Consider the following 20,666-nt stretch of genomic DNA (forward strand, 5'->3'; position numbering starts at 1 on the left):
GGCATCTGCCAAGAGCTAGTTTCTTCAGAGTTTGACACTGGAGAGGGATAATGTTTGAATTAAATGCACTGGAAGTACTGTATTTCTGAATAGGTCCCATTGCTGTAGAATTCTGGCTTCTCTTGGTAAATTTACTTGCCACACTTAACTGCCACCACCTATTTGTTTTCAGCTGCAGAAGTTCAAACACATAAAAAGATATAGCTTAAGAAATATGGACATTACCAGAACTGTGATTCAGAAGCTAGCCGTGCACTGCCTTGTCAGAAAAACTTTAATCTTCAAAATAGTTATTTGAAAGTTAGCGTTTAATAAAGACAAAGCAAACTGCCTAAAAGAATTTGCTGTTTATCCATGCTACCTTAGAGAGAGAAAGTTATTTTTTTAGATCATGGTCACCCCTATTTAATATCTGTTCAATTAGGAATCATCTAATTATTCCTTACATTCTTCCTCTACTATTAAAAACAAACACCCAAATGGCCCCATAGTTATTTCCATTTCATGGATTGCTCAGATGAACATCGAAGTATTGTTTCCAAATATTCAGAGTTAGGGTTACTCAGACCCACATACAATTACTGCATTCATGATCTGATTAAAACCATCGTGTGGTTTATTTTCTGACTTATGTGATGAATGAAAGGAGACTGTGAATACACTGATTCCTTTTAGGGCAGTAATCCACTGCTGAAATAATGTTTTCTTGCTGCCTTCTCACTGCAACTGTCACTTGAAACAAGATGCAAAGAGGCACTTGTTGTGTGGTTCCCTGGTTTATTTGAAGTTTATTTTTATGTCCTGTTCAAATTCCTAACCAATGCACAGAGATGCAAGACAAAACCAGTTAAAAAACAGGAGAGAAAATCTAGGAATTGGCCAATTAGCCATAAATTTATATTGGCTGACTTCACAAGGGATTCCGGGTTGTTCAACAAGCCAGAGCACAACATACTGTGTGATGCAAAACTTCTGAGAAAGAAGAGGGTTAAATTATTTGAATAAAAATATCTGAACATGAATAAACTTTGCTCTGATAACTGAAGTAAACAGTTAGCACTAATCCCAAGGTGATAGTTAAACAGACTTGTAAATGTATATGGCATTTTCCCCAACTCATGATAAATGCTTTGGAGAAATAGTTATAATCTTTTTTGTTAAAGACTCACTCATTTATATTTTAGACCAGCAAGCTGGCTGAGGAACTTTGGTAGTTAAAGTCCACAAGTCTTAAAGTTGACAAGGTTGGAGAGCCCTGTTTCAGACCACATTACCATAGTAGGAAGAAACTTTATTTATCCCACACAAATTCAAACTATTCACTAAATCATAGGACTGCTTAAAGTTTGTGCTTGTGGCTTGTACTCTTTTCTTGATTATGACTCAAAGAGATCAAAAGGAAGAAAAATAAGATGGTATACAGCATCCTCTAACCTACCTGGTAAAATTGCTCTGGAGAAATGATTTTTTTTTAAAAAAAATAAAACCACATAGTGAACAAAAAAACTGGCATGCATCCTGGTGAATATACTTCTCCAAAATCACAAGTAAAATAATTAGATATTACAAAGGGTTTGGACCACTATGTGAAGGGTGCTATAGAGCAGTCTATTTACTGGCACTTTAAGAAATGCCAACACCTTCTGGATAAGGCAGAATAATATTATGGTTCATATTTGTGAAGGAACAAGGGTTATCGTGAGTGAGACAAGGCAAAGTGGGTGGAGTTCTATGGCACATAGTGTTGAGGCTGAGCTTTCCCATTTTTCTATGTTGGGCTAAGCCCATTTTTATTACCTTAACTTCAGTAAATGCAAAAAAAAATATCTGAATAAAAGTTTCTAATGTATGCCATACTAAAGGTAAAGGTTTCCCTGTCCAGTGGTGTCCAATACTAAACAGATTGTATGAATTCAACAAGACATCCTTGAGCAGCTCAAGAGAATAAAATGGGAGTGAAGGAAAACACTTCCTTAGGAATTAAACACCATCTTCTCTTTCCTGGTTGAAAAATTTAATGTTCCACCTTAGATTTTATTTTCTCACTGCCCACCACAATTCCACTAGGTAATGAAGTCTGGGAGTATACAACTGGGAAGGGAGAATAGCCACAATAATTACCTCCCGAGGTGCTTTGCTGTATTACTCACTTGTAGAAAATGTGTGCTTATCCACTCCTTAGTAAAGGAGCCCAAAGAGCAGCCTTGTTCCCTGGGTTGATACCTAAAATTCCAGTTCACATACTACACAATCTAAGCCAAGTATTTTGGAATTAAGCAGATAACTTTGAGAGAAATACAAATATTCAGACTCCAGACAATCCTTACAACTCAGCCTAAAACACTAAGCCAAAGAATAAGTACCACAGATATAATACTGCACTACCAATATTAAGAACTCTTAAAAATACTAATTACAGTAATATGATTCTCCTACCCTCCCTGAAACTTCTGTCACCTCCAGATAAATTGCAAACTACCAATTACCTCCAGCTATTTTAATGAAAGATGGAAGAAATATACTTTGAATTGTGTTGAGTTTTCCAGATTCCAAAGAACATACAAAGATAAAATTTGGTTCATAATCAAGCATTTTCTTAGTAAACCATTCATTATTAATCATATGGCTGGTTAGGAATGATGGGGCTTGATTTTGGAGATCAGGAAATAGGGAAAGTTGGTGTTTTACTGTCAAAGTTTACTAATCACAAAAAAATCTCTAGCATGTGGATGTGAACTCCCAATTGCATCAGATTGTCAACACACAGAGGAACTCTTAGAAGAGTTATATTTTACACATTGATTTATGTCTCTCCATTTTTAACAGTAAATTTAGCAGAAAGAAAGAGATACAGGGTCTGCCTTAGGAACAGAATCTATAGACACTTGAATTAAAATACTATCCGTGGAAAATCAATTCACACTATGTAGAAGTTTTAATACTGTATATATAACAGTTGTTTTTTAAAGTAGTTGAAGACTCTCCTGGATTAGAATATTAGCCATGTAAATTAATGTATAAATGCATTGATTAATTAGTGCATTATGATTTGAGTTTTTTCTTCCTAGCGTATTCCTACAAGTACAGGAACTGTTATTTTACCTCAATTCCAACAGTCTTAAAACATGACATATAAGGTCTATAAATATTTCTCCAATATATCCAGTCTTGAAGCTTTAGTACAGGCCTCAAATAACACAAATTGGTTTTTTTTAATTACAACAGATCTAAGATGAACTTCCTTATATGTTTTTTTTTTTAATTTGAATTTCAAAACAAGGCCATTTCCTGCTTCTGGGCTGCATATTTTGACCTCTATAGCTGCAGCAGGCACTGTTTGATTAGTAGCACAAACTAACACATAATTGATCATGTGTTGGGAATGGATCCCAGCCAGGAAGATATGCTATTTAACCAAAGCAACTGGTAATTTATAGTTGCCTGGAATGCACCAGGCCCACCCAGTATTTGATAAGCAATGGGCAATATACCATTGGAGTTGCCCTTATTTATTTATTTTCTGCATTAGGTATTGCACAGGACATTAGTTGCAAACAATAAGTTTAACAACAATAGTCATCGTTTATGAATGAGGTAGATATTTCTATTCATCATGGCTGAGGTCCAGACACATTGTGGCAGAGCTGCATAAAGCTGTTCTGTTTTACATAGTTGCCTCAACTCCGATTACTGGAACAATCCATTCTGAGATGGAGATTGATATGGAAAAGTGGGGTGCCCTGCCTCAGTGCCTCCAGTTGACAGTGTTAAGAAGGACTGCTTAACTTTCCCCATCTACTTCATTGGAAATATTTTCTGGCCCTGGGCAAAAGACCATTGAAGATCAACAGAGCAGCCAATCTGATGTGACAAGGAAGCCCTGATGCAGTGCTTTATTTACTGGTTTATTCATTACTGAAACAGACTGTTCCATTTCAATCCAAAGGTAGCTTATCTCTGCAACTAGATAATTTTAGAAAGAAAATACCCATTGTACCGCTTAGAAGTACAAATGCTATTACAGAAACAATAACATTCCAAAAAGCTAGTTACCCCCAAATTCCTTATTTTTACTTAGTACTTAAAACACCCAGATCTGTATAAACAAAACTGTACAGGAAAAACATATCGTAACTACCTTAACGGAGTGACCTGACTTTGATGCCATCCTACAATCTTTAGCATCCGAATATATACAAGAAAAAACAGAAGATGTTTGCCTTGAAATAGAGATCTAGGTGCTGTACCTCTTTTCACATTTGCACTCTGTTCACCTAAAGAAAATGTTCCCCCTTATTTCATTCAATGTGTCAAGTGCTTTTGCTTTATATTTATTTACATTTCTGACCACATTAAAAAGACTCTGGGTGGTACGCAAGATCAAAAACCTCATAAATAAGACTGATAATAAATTCTGAACAATATTATACTCAACTGGGTGACACAATTTCTCCACAACTGTTTTTGGGATATTTTTTAGCTTTTGAACTTCTACCAAAACAGTAGCAACCAATTGTTTTCCTACAAACCAAGTTTATACATGTCACCTCAGAGTAATTTATGTGACTAACTATTATAGTTAAAATTCCCACTATTTTGCAAGTTATTGGATTGGATAAAAGCTGCTTAGAATATTATAAAACAAGGGTGTCAAATTCAAGGCCCACGGGACAGATCTGGCCCGTGGGGTGCTTAAATCCACAGGGCTAGCCTAGAAATATCAAAGGACCGGCCCACAATGCCTCTGGTGGTTAAAACGGGCCATGTGCAGGCCCTCATGCCTCATTTTCACCCTTCATGGCCTCCTGTAGCACTCAGCCAGCCAAAAATGGGCTGAAAAACAGGCTGAAAATGGGCCAAAAAACAGGCCAAAAATGGGCCCAAAGTGGGCTGAAAAACAGGCCCAAAACAGCATGAAAACAGACCAAAAACAGGCTGAAGAATGGCCCAAAATGGGCTATGTGCCCCGTTTTGACCAGCAGGATGCTGCAGGAGGCATCCATCCCACCCCACACTGTTACCTCGCTACCCCTCCCCCCCACCCACAGAGAAGTACAATGCTGATCTGGCCCTCGAAGAAATCCAGTTTGACACCCCTGCTATAGAATATTATACCAAACATACCGTGTTTCTCCAATAATACAACCTCCCCCAACAGGAAGACCCAGCATGTTTTCTAGGCATAAAATGAAATTAAGCCCCTCCCCCCAAATTTAGGCCTATTTTAAAACATGCAAAATGGGGGGAAGGGCGGGGGGACTTGCCGCTAGGAGCGCCCCACGGGCAGCAATTCCTCACCACCAGCTGCTCCTAATGGGTGATCATGGCAGAGCGCGGAGAACTCCCTACTCCTGCCAAGCACCTTTGCGGCAGACCCAAGACCTTCAGCGCCTGCCGCTGTTGATTTCCCTTCTGCCCATGCCACCACCGTGTTTGGAGCTGCCACTTCCACATTTGGAGCACCACTGCTGTTTGGAGCACCGCTGCCGTTTGGAGCTGCCGCTTCTGCATTTGGAGCTACCGCTGCGTTTGGAGCTGCTGCTTCCACGTTTGGAGCACTGCCGCTGTTTGGAGCACTGTTGCTGTTTGGAGCTGCCGCTTCTGCATTTGGAGCTGCCGCCGCGTTTGGAGCTGCCACTTCCGCGTTTGGAACCCCACCGGTGTTTGGAGCAGTGCCGCCGTTTGGAGTTGCCATGTCCACATTTGGAGTTGCCGCTTCTGCGTTTGGAGCACTGCCGCTGTTTGGAGCACCACCACCATTTGGAGCGCCGCCACCACTCCAAACACGGCAGCAGCTCCAAACGCGGAAGTGGCAGCTCCAAACATGACGGCGGTGCTCCAAATGGCAGCGGCACTCCAAATGGCAGCGGCACTCCAAACACAGAAGCAGCAGCTCCAAACGTGGCGGCGGTGCTCCAAATGGCGGCGGCACTCCAAATGGCAGCGGCACTCCAAACACGGAAGCGGCAGCTCCAAATGTGGCGGCGAAATGGGCAGAAGGGAAAGCAACAGCGGCGAGTGCCAAAGGTCTTGGGTCTGCAGCAAAGGTGTTTGGTGGGAGTAGGGAGCTCTCTGCACTTCGCCATGATCACCCGTTAGGAGCGGCTGGTGGTGAGGCTGCCCGCGGGGTGCTCTAGATGAGGATGCAAGGGGGGAATTAAGTCACCCCCGAAAAGACGGCCTAGCCGTTTTTTCGGGGCTCAAAAAAATATAAGACCCGGCCTTATTTTATGAGAAACACGATACTACAAGAAACAATGTGTAACAGGAGACAAATGCATATCCTCAACTTACAACCCTTCATCTAGTAACCATTTGAAGTTACAATGGTACTGAAAAAAGAGACTTATGACCAGTTTTCACACTAATGACCATTGCAGATTCCCATGGTCACATGATCATGTTTTGTTATCTTCTGACATGCAAAGTCAATGCAGAAACCAGATTCACTTAACAACCATGTTACTAATTTAATAACTGCAGTGATTCACTTAACTGTAGCAAGAATGATTGTAAAATGGGGCAAAAATCATTTAATAACTGTCTCACTTAGCAATAGAAATTTTGGGCTCAATTGTGGTCAAATGTTGAGGACTATCAGTATTGGGTAATGTGTCTGCCATTATCTGTCTTGTTATATATGTCCCAAAAATGTAGAGTCATTTGATCTCATTTAGGAAATTATTTCTACATATAAAATGAACAATTTTTGCATTTTCTTTTTCATAAACAATACAGTTTAACTCTTGAAGCTATCTTAATCAGTATCAAATTATAGTTTCACTCAGCACGACACACAATTTAGATTACGTGGCTCAGCTATAAAAACCAGTGAACAGATAGCCTAAAATAAGCAGAAAAGTGAATGAAGGGCCTCCCAAAATAGTCATTAACCAAATTCTACCAGGGCACCTTGTAACTAGATTTGAGAAACATCCACATTACTGAAATTTAGCTCCATGTTTACCACCTGATATTTTCACATATATAAGCAAATATTATTTTAAAACATATACCTTACAAACAAATTGATTCTACAAGAGCTTTTAACATTTCCTATGTGGATAAATAGTATTACATTAAATCTCAAAAGTCTGCAAACTAAAATACCAAGAAATATACATGTAAGATCAGTATGCCATACCTAGTGCAATCTATACATATATTATTCGCCACCTACAGGCTGCAGAGGAGTATATTTGTAGATTTTATTAAAGATATGGTAATAGATGCATCACATGCAAGATTATATGTAAATTGTCACTGCTTTGTTCAGTCGACTTGGACCCAGAAAACAGGCATGAAGATATCAGGTTAAACTTTTGATGGCTACAAAAATGCCCTAAGAGAATGAGCTGGCCCAGAAGGGAGAATCTCAAATTATAAAGCAAAGTACATATAGATCCGTAAAACAAAAGCCAACACAGAACATCAAATCTGAGGTGGATCAACCAAATGATTATCTAGCTAAGTATTCTGTTCCCACGGTGCCCAATCAGATGCCAAGAAAAAGCCCATAAGCAGAAAATATGCACAGTGGCACTTCTCTTGTTTATCTGCCCCAGCAACTGCTTCCTACAACCTATATGTGAATCAAAGATTATAGAGACATTTGCTGGTGATGCTTTAGGGCAGTACTTCTGGCTAGGGAATTCTGGGAATTGAAGTCCACACAATCTTAAAATTGTCAAGTTTGAGAAAGTTGTAGGGGATTCTTGCACTGAGCGGGATGTAGTTTTTAATGGCCCTAATCTGTTTTTTCTATATAGCTATCCCTACCTAGAAATCTGATAAGTATTAAATATATATATATATGTTTTTAAGACAAGAACATCCAAACTGATATCATTACATTTGGGGGTAATGCATATATAGTTGTTATATACTGCAATTACGTCAGATTCCCAAAATGACTTGGAATGCAGGGAAATCTGACATGTACATTTATTAAGGTGATTTTTAATTATAGTTTGGGATAAAAAATACATTGAATTGGGCTCAAAAAGAAAACTATATAATAGATTGCTTTAAAAAATAACCTACCCAGAAAACTACAACTACTATAGAGTAGCTAGTTTTCATATATGTTAAATCATAATGGGTGGTTCCACCTACCATGGCCAAGTCAACAAGATAAAACAAGCAAATCATAATGTGGCTTCTTCTCAGGTGTTTAATATTAAGACCTGTTTTGACATTAACAGTAATGTCTAATATTATATGTGTTTCTCTCCAAGGTCCTCTGGCTGAGTATACATTTTTCTAGCACCGGCTCTGTGATCCTTTTAATCAAAACACATGATCTAACATTGCAATCTAGGGAACAAGTGACACCTTGTGAAGGATTAAAAACATTCAATGCTTCTTTGTCAAAATATTTTTAGAAGTACTGGTTGGCAACCTCCAAATGGCAGAGCAGAAAGTTTGCAGATAATGGAACAGTGCTATAATAATCCAAGGCATCGTGACAGCCCAAGATGGCACCGATTGTGTTCACACATCACACTACGCCATTGGTCAGGTCAATGTAAAGTCACTAAGGGTTGAGAAACTCTGCAGTATACCATGCAGTACATTGTTTAACTAGAGTTAACAATAATTGACTAGGTTCACATACTATGCTAAGGTATGAATCATACATAGCTTTCAAATCACACTAGCTGGGTTCAGATAAGTTAGACCAAACACAAGCCAGCCACAACAACAACACAATTCAGCGTTAGCTGCCCTCTTCTCAGAAATTGAAGAGCAGCTTTTAGTAAAGCCAATGAACGCAATCCCACCATCTACCCAGCTTTGTATCAGAAAACCACGCAGGCCTCTCCCTTTCGCGGAATAACTAGTCCTTTCCACGTAATTCTGAAGCACACACCCCTCCCGAAGGAAGAGCAGGGCAAGAACAGCACAGGCAGCGACTCGTCGATCGCTTCCAGCGTCCCAGGCGGTTCTGAACTCGCTCTGCTTGTACAGCCTCTTTTTATCGGGTGCGTTACAAAGGAGCCATTAAGCGCAAATCTAGAGGCAAATCCGCCCCAGTGTATAAACGCGTCCTTTGTAATCCGATGTAAAACGGCACCGTATAATGAAAATAATCGTTTTGCACTCGGGGAGCAACATCCAGAGGCACAAGAACTGCACCGAGTAATGTGGGAGTTGCAAAAAAAAAAGAAACCGTGGGAAGCTACCTCGGGTGTTGGACACAACCAAACGGTTAAATAACCCGAAGTAACATTAATGGCACTTTAAATCGAGTTGAGAGGCAGGTGTCTTCTGCACTTCTCGCGTTCCGTTCCTTTCCCTGCCTTTCTTCACGGTTGCTTTGCAAGGCAACATGAATCTTTGTAGCGCACACGAGAACGGCCGCCCGCCGTAGAAGGGGGCGCAGCGCCTTTTTAAGTGACTAGGAACCCTTCTCAAGCTCATTTGTAAAAAGACCGCAGATCAGCAGAGAAAACCCGTGCGTTAAGCCTAATTGCAAGCAGGCTTTCAGAGCATATATTCCGAATTCTGCAAGTGAAGATTAAAACAGGAAGGAAGGAAGGAAGGAAGGAAGGAAGGAAGAAAGAAAGAAAGAAAGAAAGAAAGAAAGAAAGAAAGAAAGAAAGAAAGTTAGTAGTTAGTTAGTTAGTTAGTTAGTTAGTTAGTTAGTTAGTTAGTTAGTTAGTTAGTTACAGGAATTCTCTAACTGGCCCCAAACCGTTGCAGTGATGTGACCGTGAATGTCTCTGCTTCCGAAGCGGTTTAACTTTTGCAAAGTTAAACAGACCGACAAGCACTTTGCGATGGCAAAGTCTGACACCTATAGAATTTCACCAGAGTTAAGCGATCCGTTTTTCTCTGCGAGCGTCTCTCTGTCCTCTTCAAACATTGCACCGGGTAAGTTTCTAAGCCCTCCCGCCCCCTAACCGAACTGTCACCAAAGCATCTCAAGCGTGTCCTAGCCCCCTACGGTCTCGGCTCGCTTGCAGCGTCCTCAAAATTCATCGGCCCCCGGCAGGTTGGCCCTTTGGGGGGGGGGGGCTCGGTTCGTGCTGCTTCCTGCAGCGCAGGCTTGGGGCGCGTTGGCGTGCCAGGGGCGCGCCGACCAACTCGGCTCTCCTCCTTCGGACGCAAAGCGGGCACTTACTTCTCATCCACATGCAGGCTGGGCGAACACTTGATGGCGAGCCATGTTTTCCACTGGACGTGGCGGGCTTTGTAAACTTGCCCGAAGCCCCCGGAGCCGATCTTCTCCCAGTTCACGAACTCGCTGGAGTCGAAGGTTTTCAGCAGCCCCATGGCCCACGAGGAGCGACCCTCCGTTTCCATGGGGCCCTTGGAGCGCTCCCCAGCGCGGCAGCGGGACTCTCTCCTCAGGCACCGAACCCACTGCCCGCCTCGCTTCTCGCCACTGTCTCTTTTCTCCAGGTGACTCAAGGTGTACTCACGCACCTACTCTGACGTCACTTCCGGGAGTTCGCTGCTCGCCGCTTCGTCTGCAGCGTAATCTGAGGAGTCCCGGGAGCTGAAGTGGCTGTTGTAACAAGAAAGCGGTTGCACAATCGCTTGCTGGAGTAAAAGACGGTTTTTTTCCACGGAAACGCGGGGGCAGAATTACTTTTGGCATCTTTTAGAGAAAATGGCTTTTTATCTTCTCTTTTTATCAAAAGGGGGGGAAAAGAAAACGGTGTGAGACAGAGTGAACTGAGAATCTTTTTCAGTTAAATATTCGTTTCCAGTGTAAAAACCGACCACTTTTTTATTCTCATTTAACAGATTAAATTTAAATTTAATGTTAAATTAAATTTAACAGTTGGAAGGGACCTTGTAGGTCTTCTAGTGACTAGTCCAACCCCCCCCTTCCCCACCCAAGCAGGAGACCATTTCTACACCATTTCTGACAGTTGGCAGACCAGCCTCTTCTTGAAAGCATCCAGTGATGAAGCTCCAACAACTTCTGAAGGCAACTTCTGTTCCGTGGGTTGGTGGCTCTCACTGTTAGAAAATTTCTTTTTATCCCAGTGTTATTCAAAAAGGTCTGAATGGTATAGAGCAATGACGGCAACCCTTTTTGTTGTGGTGTGCCGAAAGCGCACATGTGCACGATAGCATACACATGCCAGCACCCACAATTCAATGCGCCCCACCCCCCGCGCATGCATGTTCAACTCCCACCCTCACCTCCCCTTACCTGCACTGCACATGCTGATTTTCGGCCCATTTGAAGCCGTTTCACCCTCCTGGAGGATCGAAGGAAGCCTCTGGAGCCTTGGGAGGTTGAAAATGGGCCTGTTTCAGCACTTCCAGTATTTCCAGAAGGCCCGTTTTTCAGCCTCCAGAGGCTGCAGAGGCTTCCCTCAAGCCTCCAGGAGGGCAAAAATGGCCTCAAACGGGCCAAAAATCAGCTGGGAGGCATGCTCATGTGCAGTGCAGGTAAGTTTGGGGCTCGTGTGCTTGCACAAATGGCTTTGCGTTGCCACCTGTGGCACAGATGCCATAGGTTCGCCATCACAGGTATAGAGTCTCCTGCTTGAATAGGGTTTGGAGTAGAAGACCACCAACTTGAATAGAGGGTTGGAGTAGAAGACACCCAAGTGATTCATAAGTGATTTAGACGAGGGAATAAAAGGGGAATTCATCAAATTTGCAGATGACACTAAGCTGGCAGGAATAACCAACAGCCCAGAAGACAAGCTTAGGATCCAAAAGATCTTGACAGATTTGAACAATGTGCCCTATCCAACAAAATAAAATTTAATATCGAGAAAAGTAAGGTTTTGCACTTGGGCAGGAAAAACCAATGGTACGAGTACAGATTTAGATGAAACCTGGCTCAAAAACAGTAACTGTGAGAGGGACCTTGGAGTCCTAGTGGATGATCACTTAAATGTGAGTCATCAGTGAGCAGCAGCAGCCAAAAAAGCTAATACAATCCTTGGTTGTATAAACAGGCATAGAATCAAAATCACGTGAAGTATTAATACCGCTTTATAAAGCCTTAGTAAGATAGCACCTGGAATACTGCATCCATTTTTGGTCGCCACATTACAAAAGATATGTTGAGACTTTGGGAGAGAGCAAAGAAGAACAACTAAGATGATTAAAGGCCTAGATACAAAAACATATGAGAAGAACAGCTGCATGATTTAGGTTTGGCTAGTCTAGAGTAAAGGAGGAGTAGGGAGGATATGATAGTAGCAATCCAGTATTTGAGAGGCTGCTACAAAGAGGAGGGCATCGATTTATTTTCCAAAGCACAAGAAGGCAGGAAAAGAAAGGATGGAAACTAATTAAGGAGGGAAGCAACCTGGAATTGAGAAACTTCCTAACAGGATAATCAACCAGTGAAACAGCTTGCCTTCAGACGTTGTGGGTGCTCCATCACTGGAGGATTTTAAGAAGAGCCTGGACAGTCACTTGTCTGAAATGGTATGGGATCTCCTGCTTGAGCAGGAGGATGGGCTAGAAGACCTCCAAACCCTTCCAGCTCTATTCTGACTCTGAGAAATATTATGTTATTAATGGGGCCACGGTGGGTCATGTACTTAGGATGCTGAGTCAAAAGACCATTGAGATGTTGAGAGCTTGGCACTTCAAAACCGGAGAGCGAGTCCAGTCAATTTGCCCTAGCTCCTGCCCATCTAGCAGGTCGAAAGTATGCAAATACAAGTAGATAAATAGGTACCACTTGAGTGGGAAAATGAAAACAGGTAATGAAAAGAGCCCTCTTGGGTGTCCCCTGGGGAATGCCGTGACACCAGCTAATCCTTTCTTATCTCACCACCCCATTGAACCCATATTTTCCCCCACTTGGTCCTTCCTCTGTTTCCTCTGTGAAGCTGCCACTGCTGATGTCCCAAGGTGACAAATCCCAACAACACTCTCCCCTTTTCATCCTCTTCAGAGGTCTCCCCCCACCTTCCTTCTCCTTAGGCAATTCTGCCTACCGATATCCACACATACTGTCACAAAGAAAACCACCTAAATTTAGTTTTTTACTCAGTGGTACCATGATCAATACATTTTGATCTGAATCAGAATAAAAAGCTCCCTTTTGTTTCATTTCCAAAATACAAGACCGGAAACATGCAAATTGGCAAACAGACCACACAGACTCATGTAGACATGGAACTTTTAATGCTCAGCACATTGTGCAGACCCTTAGTCCTATCTCATATTCAAGCATTCAGTGAAGAAGCATTTGTTTCTATTACATTTTAACCTGTTTTATTCAATTTCTCCATCAAGATCATCCTGAAATTCCATCTTCTTCCATCTTCTGTTGTATTTAACAATGATTTACGGCAGAATGAATTGGCTGAATTCATATAACATGTTAATCTTTAAACCATGATTTTAAAAAACCATAACGACTCAAGGAAGTCACATAAGGAATTTAACTGATAAATGTTCACTTGGGGAAAATTAACTTTCTAGGTATTTTTTCAAAATTGCACTATTTAAAATATTTCAAAAGAAGTATTCAATGAAGATAAATGGAGAATGATATAATTAAATCATTTATACAAGTAACATTTGGTTTATCTCTATACCAATTTATCTTTGGAAGCTACTCTTTCTGCCTCTATATTATGCATTGGTTCATACATTGCTTTTCTTCTTTAAACTTTTCAGTCTTCTAGATGAAGCCTAACTAGACATCCCCAAAAGAGCAGGAGATAACTGCAAACCAGTCTGTAATGAACATAAGATTTGCAAACCTCTCAATTTATTAATCACTATCTGACATTTAAAGTTTAAGAGATTATCCAATCAGCAGGAAAAGGGAAAAATCACTTGGTGAGTCAACTTTCCTTCTGGATGGAAAAAAAATGCAAGGAAAATGTTTTAAAGAATTTTAAACTATGGTACTAGCAAAGGACTTAACAAGGATTTGATGTAAGAAAGTATAAACGGATAAAGGGACAGTAATTTTCAAAAAATATTTTTGAGTGAAAGTGCTTTTGAAAATATTATCACTAGAAAGATAAATAGACCTGATTTTTGTGGGAGCGCTGTTTAAACACATTAAAAGAATACAGACAATTGAGGAATTTTATAAAACAAGAAGATGAAGTATGAAATAGATCGGGGGAAATGGGGAAAACGGGGGCGGGATTCTGTCTTTTACTTTTTCCCTTGCAATTGAAGCATGTTTACTTTTGGATAATATTAGAATAACACAATCAGGAAAGTGGAAAAAGCAGGAGGAGAAAATCATTAGAGAAACCTACAGAAATGGAAATTATCCCAGAAATTGTTTGAAGAATTGGAAAAGAAGGCATCTGAAATTCTGAATGAATTAATGCTAATTCAGCAATTTTTGAAGAGAGAATGGAATAAAGAATTGTAAAGATGAAAGATGAAAGGAAAAAAATTAAGAATCTGTAGGACAATTAGCTAGAGATGTTAAATTAATGATAAAGTGGACATTTTGGAAAACAAGAAAAATGTTATAAGCAGAGATGAAAAAAGATTTCACACTATTTGGCACTATTAGAATTGAAAAAGCAGGGGAAGTAACACATCTTTACTTTTATGCATGTTATCTCCACTTCATCAAGTTGAAGGTGATTTTCATTGATAATGTTTATATCATATAACTTCAATTACCTCTGTATATGGAGTTTGATAGTTTGAGATTCTGACAATTCGAATAAACTTCTGTCTTTCAGAATCCATCTCTGTTCATTATAGAACCACAAAGATACTAGTTGGGTAGTTATCCACGGTTGTAGCTGCTATATCAGCATTTGCCAGGATAATAGTGAAAAGCAGACAGGTTAAAATGAGTTCAATACAGTGGAATACCATGCTTAATTATATTCCATATTGCCATAAATGCATCTCTGTTCTTGCAATTTCAATCAATTCCAAAGATGGCACTTCCCTTCCTTTTACGTCAGAAAGAGGGTGTCATGCCCCTGGTGGAGACTGACTCTGAGGAAGAGGAGGAACAGCCAACAAGGAGTGGGAGTGTGGCTCCAGAGGTGGTGGAGGAGGCTGGGGAAGGGCAGAGGCCGGCTGAGCAATCAGAGGAGGATCCAGGCCCATCCCCTATCCATCCTAAGTCACGCAGGGAGGAGAGGATCAGGGAAAAGTGAGGTCTACTCAGGAGGAGATTATCATGATCCTCCTCGTGGCTTGCAGCTGGGAGCTATGTATATAAGTTTGTAACTGCGTAGTCAGAATTGCTGGAGTCAAAGTTTAATGTTTCCCGTGAAAGAGGTTTATCTTTGCTGGCGTTCTTCCCATGGACTCTCCCTGTTATCTTCCTGGAGTGTATGATTAATTATCTTGGCTTGCTTCGGAACTCTCGTCAATGCGTTTTGTTTTGGTTTTCTTTTTGCCTCATTATTTACTTTTGTGACTTTAAACTGTGCCTAATAAAACAGTGAAGTTAAGTTGAAGGCATTATCGGACTTTAATGTATGTTTTGGGTTATTTTGAGAGACTACGGGTCATCACATTTTGACTCCAGCCATCCCTTCAACTTATTTTTGTTTTTTGTGGGGTGACCATGGATCAGCTCAGAGCAGAGATTGCCCAGTTAACCCAGCAAGTGGCTCTTTTGACTGCACAGGTGGCACAAATGCAAGCTGCCCAGCCATGCCGAAAATGAGGTGGGGTTTTTGATTAGTTTGTTGTCAGGCTCTGCAGCACGTTGGGTGATGCCTCTGTTGACCCAGCCCAACCAGGTGTTGGACAATTACACCGAGTTTTGCCGTCAGTTTCAGGCCATGTTTGAGAACCCTGTTCAAAGCCAAACAGCAAACAGACATTTGAGAGAGTTGAAGCAGGGGCGTGGCTCACTCATGGATTATATTGCTAGTTTTCGGGTGGTTGCTCAGGATGTACAATGGAATGAGGCAGCACTATTAGACCAGTTCCAGGAGGGTTTGTCGTCGGAGCTCCTGGATGAGTTGGCACGCACTGAATGCCCTCGCACCCTTCAGGAGCTCATGCATTTGTGTCTTGGTATCAATGCTAGACTTCAGCAACGACGGGTGCGACAACAGACAGAGACCGTATTTGTTTCCAGCAAGACGGCGCCCTTGGTGGAAATGCCTTTGAAGGAACCCATGAGTTGGGGGCTGGCCGCCCTCGCCTGACTCAGGTAGAAAAGAATAGATGACGTCATGATGGTTTATGCCTCTATTGTGGCAATCGAGGCCATTTTGTGCCCAAGTGTCCTGTTAAGATATCCACAGCGGCGATGCCTGTGGTGGCAGGAAATGAGCATCGCTTGGCCTACGTGGGTCTGTAGGTTGGGGTGTAAAGTCCTTAGGCCTGCCATCTTCATCAACCTTGCCATCTTCACCACCTTTGACATCTCCACAATTGTTATTGGTGAAGCATCTTGTGCTGACAGTAAGTGTGTTTGTGCCTGGTGTGGGAGCGGTGGAGATCCAAGCCTTGGTTGATTCAGGGGCCACAGCCAATTTCATGGATGCTCATTTTGTAGGGCAGTGGTTCATTCCTCAGCAACAGGTGTCCCCGCTAGTAATGGTAGAGACGATTGATGGTCGGCCCCTTCATCCGGGACCTGTGATTGCTGCAACCAAACCCCTTTGTATGCATATTGGGCAGCATGTGGAGAAAACCATATTCTACGTTACTGCAGTGCCTCATTTTCTGGTGGTGCTGGGTTTGGAGTGGTTACAGGCCCATGATCCACAGATTGTCTGGTCATCTGGAGCTGTGCAGTTCCTTGTGTGCCAACCATTGCTTGCTCTCCCGTGCAGGGAGTGTGGCTACGCCCGTGGACCTGGATCTACCTGCGAAGTTGGTGGACTTTGCTGATGTGTTTGGGGAGAAGGAGGCGGATCAGTTGCCTCCGCATCGGGCATATGACTGTCCAATTGACTTGTTGCCCGATGCAAAATTGCTGGTGGGTCGGATATATTCCCTGTCGGAACTGGAGTTGGCCGCGTTGCGGGATTTTATTGACAACAACCTCTGGAAAGGATTTATCTGGCCTTCTACCTCCCCATTGGCTGCACCGGTGCTTTTTGTAAAAAAGAAATCAGGAGAGCTACGTTTGTGTTATGATTGTTAGGGATAACATTGTTTACCCTAACTGGTTTGGGTAAAAATAATAAATAAGGTATCATGGTTTGTTGGTTAAAGTGTGTGTAACTTTAACAGCAAGAATGTAATTAAGGGTGTGGTTGTAAAAGCACTATATAAGAAGCGAGGCAATTGCAGCTCTCTCTCTCTGGCTTACTGATCCCTAATTACTGGATGGATTGATGACTGCGTTCTTGCTGGAACAGGGAGAGAAAAAGGAGTGTTGATTTTTCTCAACGGAGAGAAGATAAAGATTGGACTGATTTATTGTAAGTGTACTGACATTGGCTATTCAACACGGACTTTGCAAAATAGAGTATCCCCGACAAGACTTGACTGAAATTGATATATGATTAATGGACCGTTTATTATGACTATGCTATAATTCTTAAATGGAATAAACTATATTTTTGATAGCACAAGCGTATCTATATTTTTACTGCGTGTTAACTAGAAAACTTATCTCACACATTTACCTGTCTTCCTATCTGACTTCGCTGCACGTTCTGTTTAGTTTGTTTTCCTTAACACCCGTTGGGGAATCCAGGCTTAACACTGGTTATGGGCCCAGAGACTGCAAAGTCAGTTTAACTAGGATAAAAAAACAGGTTTATGTAAAAAGTGAGATTTTTGTGTTGTTACACGTTACAGTAAACAGACAGCTGTGTTTTATCAATTATAGTTTTATATCCATATAGTGAAACATGGCACAAGTCAGTCTACAAAGTTTGTCCCTTATATCCAAGCTGGATGGAACAAACTATGTTTCATGGTCTATGAAATGTAGTCTACTTCTACGAAGAGAAGGTCTGTGGAACATAATTGAAAACCCACCAAACGTAGAAGAATGGGATTCTGAAGATGAGGAAGATAGTCAAAAGATAGAAGACTTTAAACAGAAAAATGAACAAGCTCTTTGCATCATAGGACTAACACTATCTGATCAGCAACTTGTTCATATACGCGGAGAGCAAACTGCTATTGGGTGTTGGCAAAAACTGAGGAGGATTTATGTTCGAGATAACGTTGGTGCTCACATAAATCTAACACGGAAGCTTTTCCGAACGTATCTCCAAAAGAATGGTGATATGCTGAGTCATTTGAATACTATGAAAAGCATTTTTCAAGAACTTCATGAGAAGGAGTTAATTTTCTCTGAGCTACACCAGGTCTACATAATTTTATCTTCATTAGACGAAAGTTTTGATGACTACGTAACTTCCCTTGAAATATTGCCTTAAAAAAGCCTAACTTTAACTGATATCACTGGCAGATTGATTGAAGAGGCCAGAAGAAGGCTTGAAAGAGATCAGTTAAGGAGGGAGCAACCTCAAAAGGAAAATAATGAATCTCCTACTGCATACGCAATTAAAAAGTGTTTTAATTGTGGAGGGAGAGGACATTTGGCAAGATTTTGTAAGAAAGCAAAGAGCCAAAATGCAAGCCAGAATGCTGTAAGCCATCAAAGAAGAAATAAGAATTTTGAGTTAGCCATGTATAGTAATGGAGTTGTAAAAAATAATTTATGGGTGGTTGACAGTGGTGCGTCCCACTGTATTACAAATGATAACAAAAAATTTGTAAAAATGTCCATGAGTTCACAGCATATCTCATTGGCAAACGGATGGAAAATGAAGGCAAAAGGTGAAGGTATTGCTCATTGTTCTTGTATAAAGGAGAACATAAAAATGTTATATGTACCTCAACTTAAATTTAATTTGCTTTCAGTTAGAATGTTGGTTAGATTAGGATACATAATTACCTTTAGGGGAGATACTTGTTTAATTGAAAAAGAAGGTAAGAAAATTACTGCGTCTTTAAGAGGTGAACTATATGTGTTAAATGATAATGGTTTAGAGGTGGCTAACACGGTTTATGATAATAAGAAACCTCATGATGAATGTATTCACTTGTTACACCGACGGCTAGGTCATTTAAATTTTAAAATGATTAAGAGAACTGTTCAACTATCTAAAGGAATAAGTTTGAAACCTTGTAATAAGTATTTGCAATGTTCTGCTTGTAATCAAAACAAAAGCAAAGATATACCGGCAAATAGAGTTGATGGATTTACTACCAAAGAACCTTTAGAGGTAGTATTTGCCGATATAATAGGTCCTAAAAAGCCAAGTGTAGGTGGTGCTAGATACATATTAAGCATAATGGACCACTATTCTAGGTATGGTTTCTGTTTTCTAATGAAGAGAAAAACTGAAACGTATACAAATTTCTTTAATTGGTTAAAATTTGCAGAGAGGAAAACTAAAAAGAAATTAGTAACTCTTATAACAGATAATGGTGTGGAATTTACAAATAATAAATTCCAGAATAGACTTAGAATGGCAGGTATTCAACATAAAAAGTCTGCACCATATAGGCCTCAACATAATGCCTTTATAGAGAGACGAGGCCAAACACTGCAATCAATGGGAAGGACAATGTTATCTGATTCTGGATTACCTGACAATTTGTGGGGAGAAGCTATAATGTGTGGTAATCACATATTAAACAATGTTGTTAATTCAACAACAGGTGAATTACCATTCACACTGTGGCATGGTAGGAAACCTGATTTGAGTTATATTCACACATTTGGTGCACCAGCATGGGTGCATATCCCTACAGAACTCAGGCACAAAGGACAACGTAGAGCTAAAAGATTAATTTTTGTTCGATATCAAGCAAACCATAGATCTTATAGATTCTGGGAACCAGGTACATCTAGAGTATACTGTAGTGCTAGTGCACAATTCCTAGAACATATAGGATGGAATAGATTAGAGCAAGATTCAGATAATGATGTTATTATAGAACCCTATAAGAGGCAGAAAGAAAAGACTAGTTATAAGAAAAGTCCAATTAAAGAAGAAGTCCATGAAGAGCAAATAGAATCAGATCAAGAGGAAATAATTGATCAAGAAGAGGTAGATAGTCAAGAACAGGAAATAAAGGTAAGTCCTGTTATACCTAGACGCACAACGCGTATAACCAGACCACCTGAAATATATCAGGCGAGTATTGTTTGCCAAGTAAATAAAGTTCCTTCTAGCATAGATGAACTTAGGATGTATCCTGTAAAGGATCAGGAGAATTGGCAAAAAGCAATGGAAAAAGAGTTAAATTCATTAAAGGAAATGAAGGTTTATGAAGAAACCAAATTACCTCCAGGAGAAAAATCCATTGGGTGCAAATGGATATTCAAAGTAAAGACTGGAAATAATGGGAAAGTAACTTATAAAGCTAGATTAGTAGCACAAGGATTTAACCAAAATACATTTGATTATGATGAAGTATTTGCACCAAATCTTAAGGCTACAACTTTAAGAGCAGCTTTAGTGTGGGCAGCTAAGAATAATTATATAGTTAACCATTTAGACGTAGAAACTGCATATCTGCATGCACCATTGCAGCATACAATATATTTGAAAAAACCAGTTGGTATAAATGATAATAAAGTAAATAGCAATGATTGTTGGAAACTCAAAAAGAGTTTATATGGATTGAAACAATCTGGCTATGAATGGAACCAATATATTGTGAAAGAATTAAACAATATAGGGTTTAAATCTGGTTTAGCAGATCCATGTATGTTTAAAAGAGAAAATAATGGAACAGTG

At 40.5% G+C, this 20,666-nt stretch overlaps 1 protein-coding gene across 1 annotated transcript in view; it reads right to left on the reverse strand.

Moving 5' to 3' along the window:
• Nucleotides 1–10,438, reverse strand: part of RIPK4 (receptor interacting serine/threonine kinase 4) — a 30,792-nt gene extending 20,354 nt beyond the window's left edge. Inside the window, exon 1 of the mRNA XM_026673995.2 lies at nt 10,127–10,438. Within this exon, the coding sequence (XP_026529780.1) occupies nt 10,127–10,308 (182 nt within the window). The 5' untranslated portion in view covers nt 10,309–10,438. The remainder of the gene's footprint in view (nt 1–10,126) is intronic.
• Nucleotides 10,439–20,666: the final 10,228 nt, after the last annotated feature.

Source organism: Notechis scutatus, chromosome 5 (genome assembly GCF_049901735.1).
Source record: "Notechis scutatus isolate UNSWTSFEM ecotype Mainland chromosome 5, rNotScu1.2, whole genome shotgun sequence".
Taxonomy (NCBI): Eukaryota; Metazoa; Chordata; class Lepidosauria; order Squamata; family Elapidae; genus Notechis; species Notechis scutatus.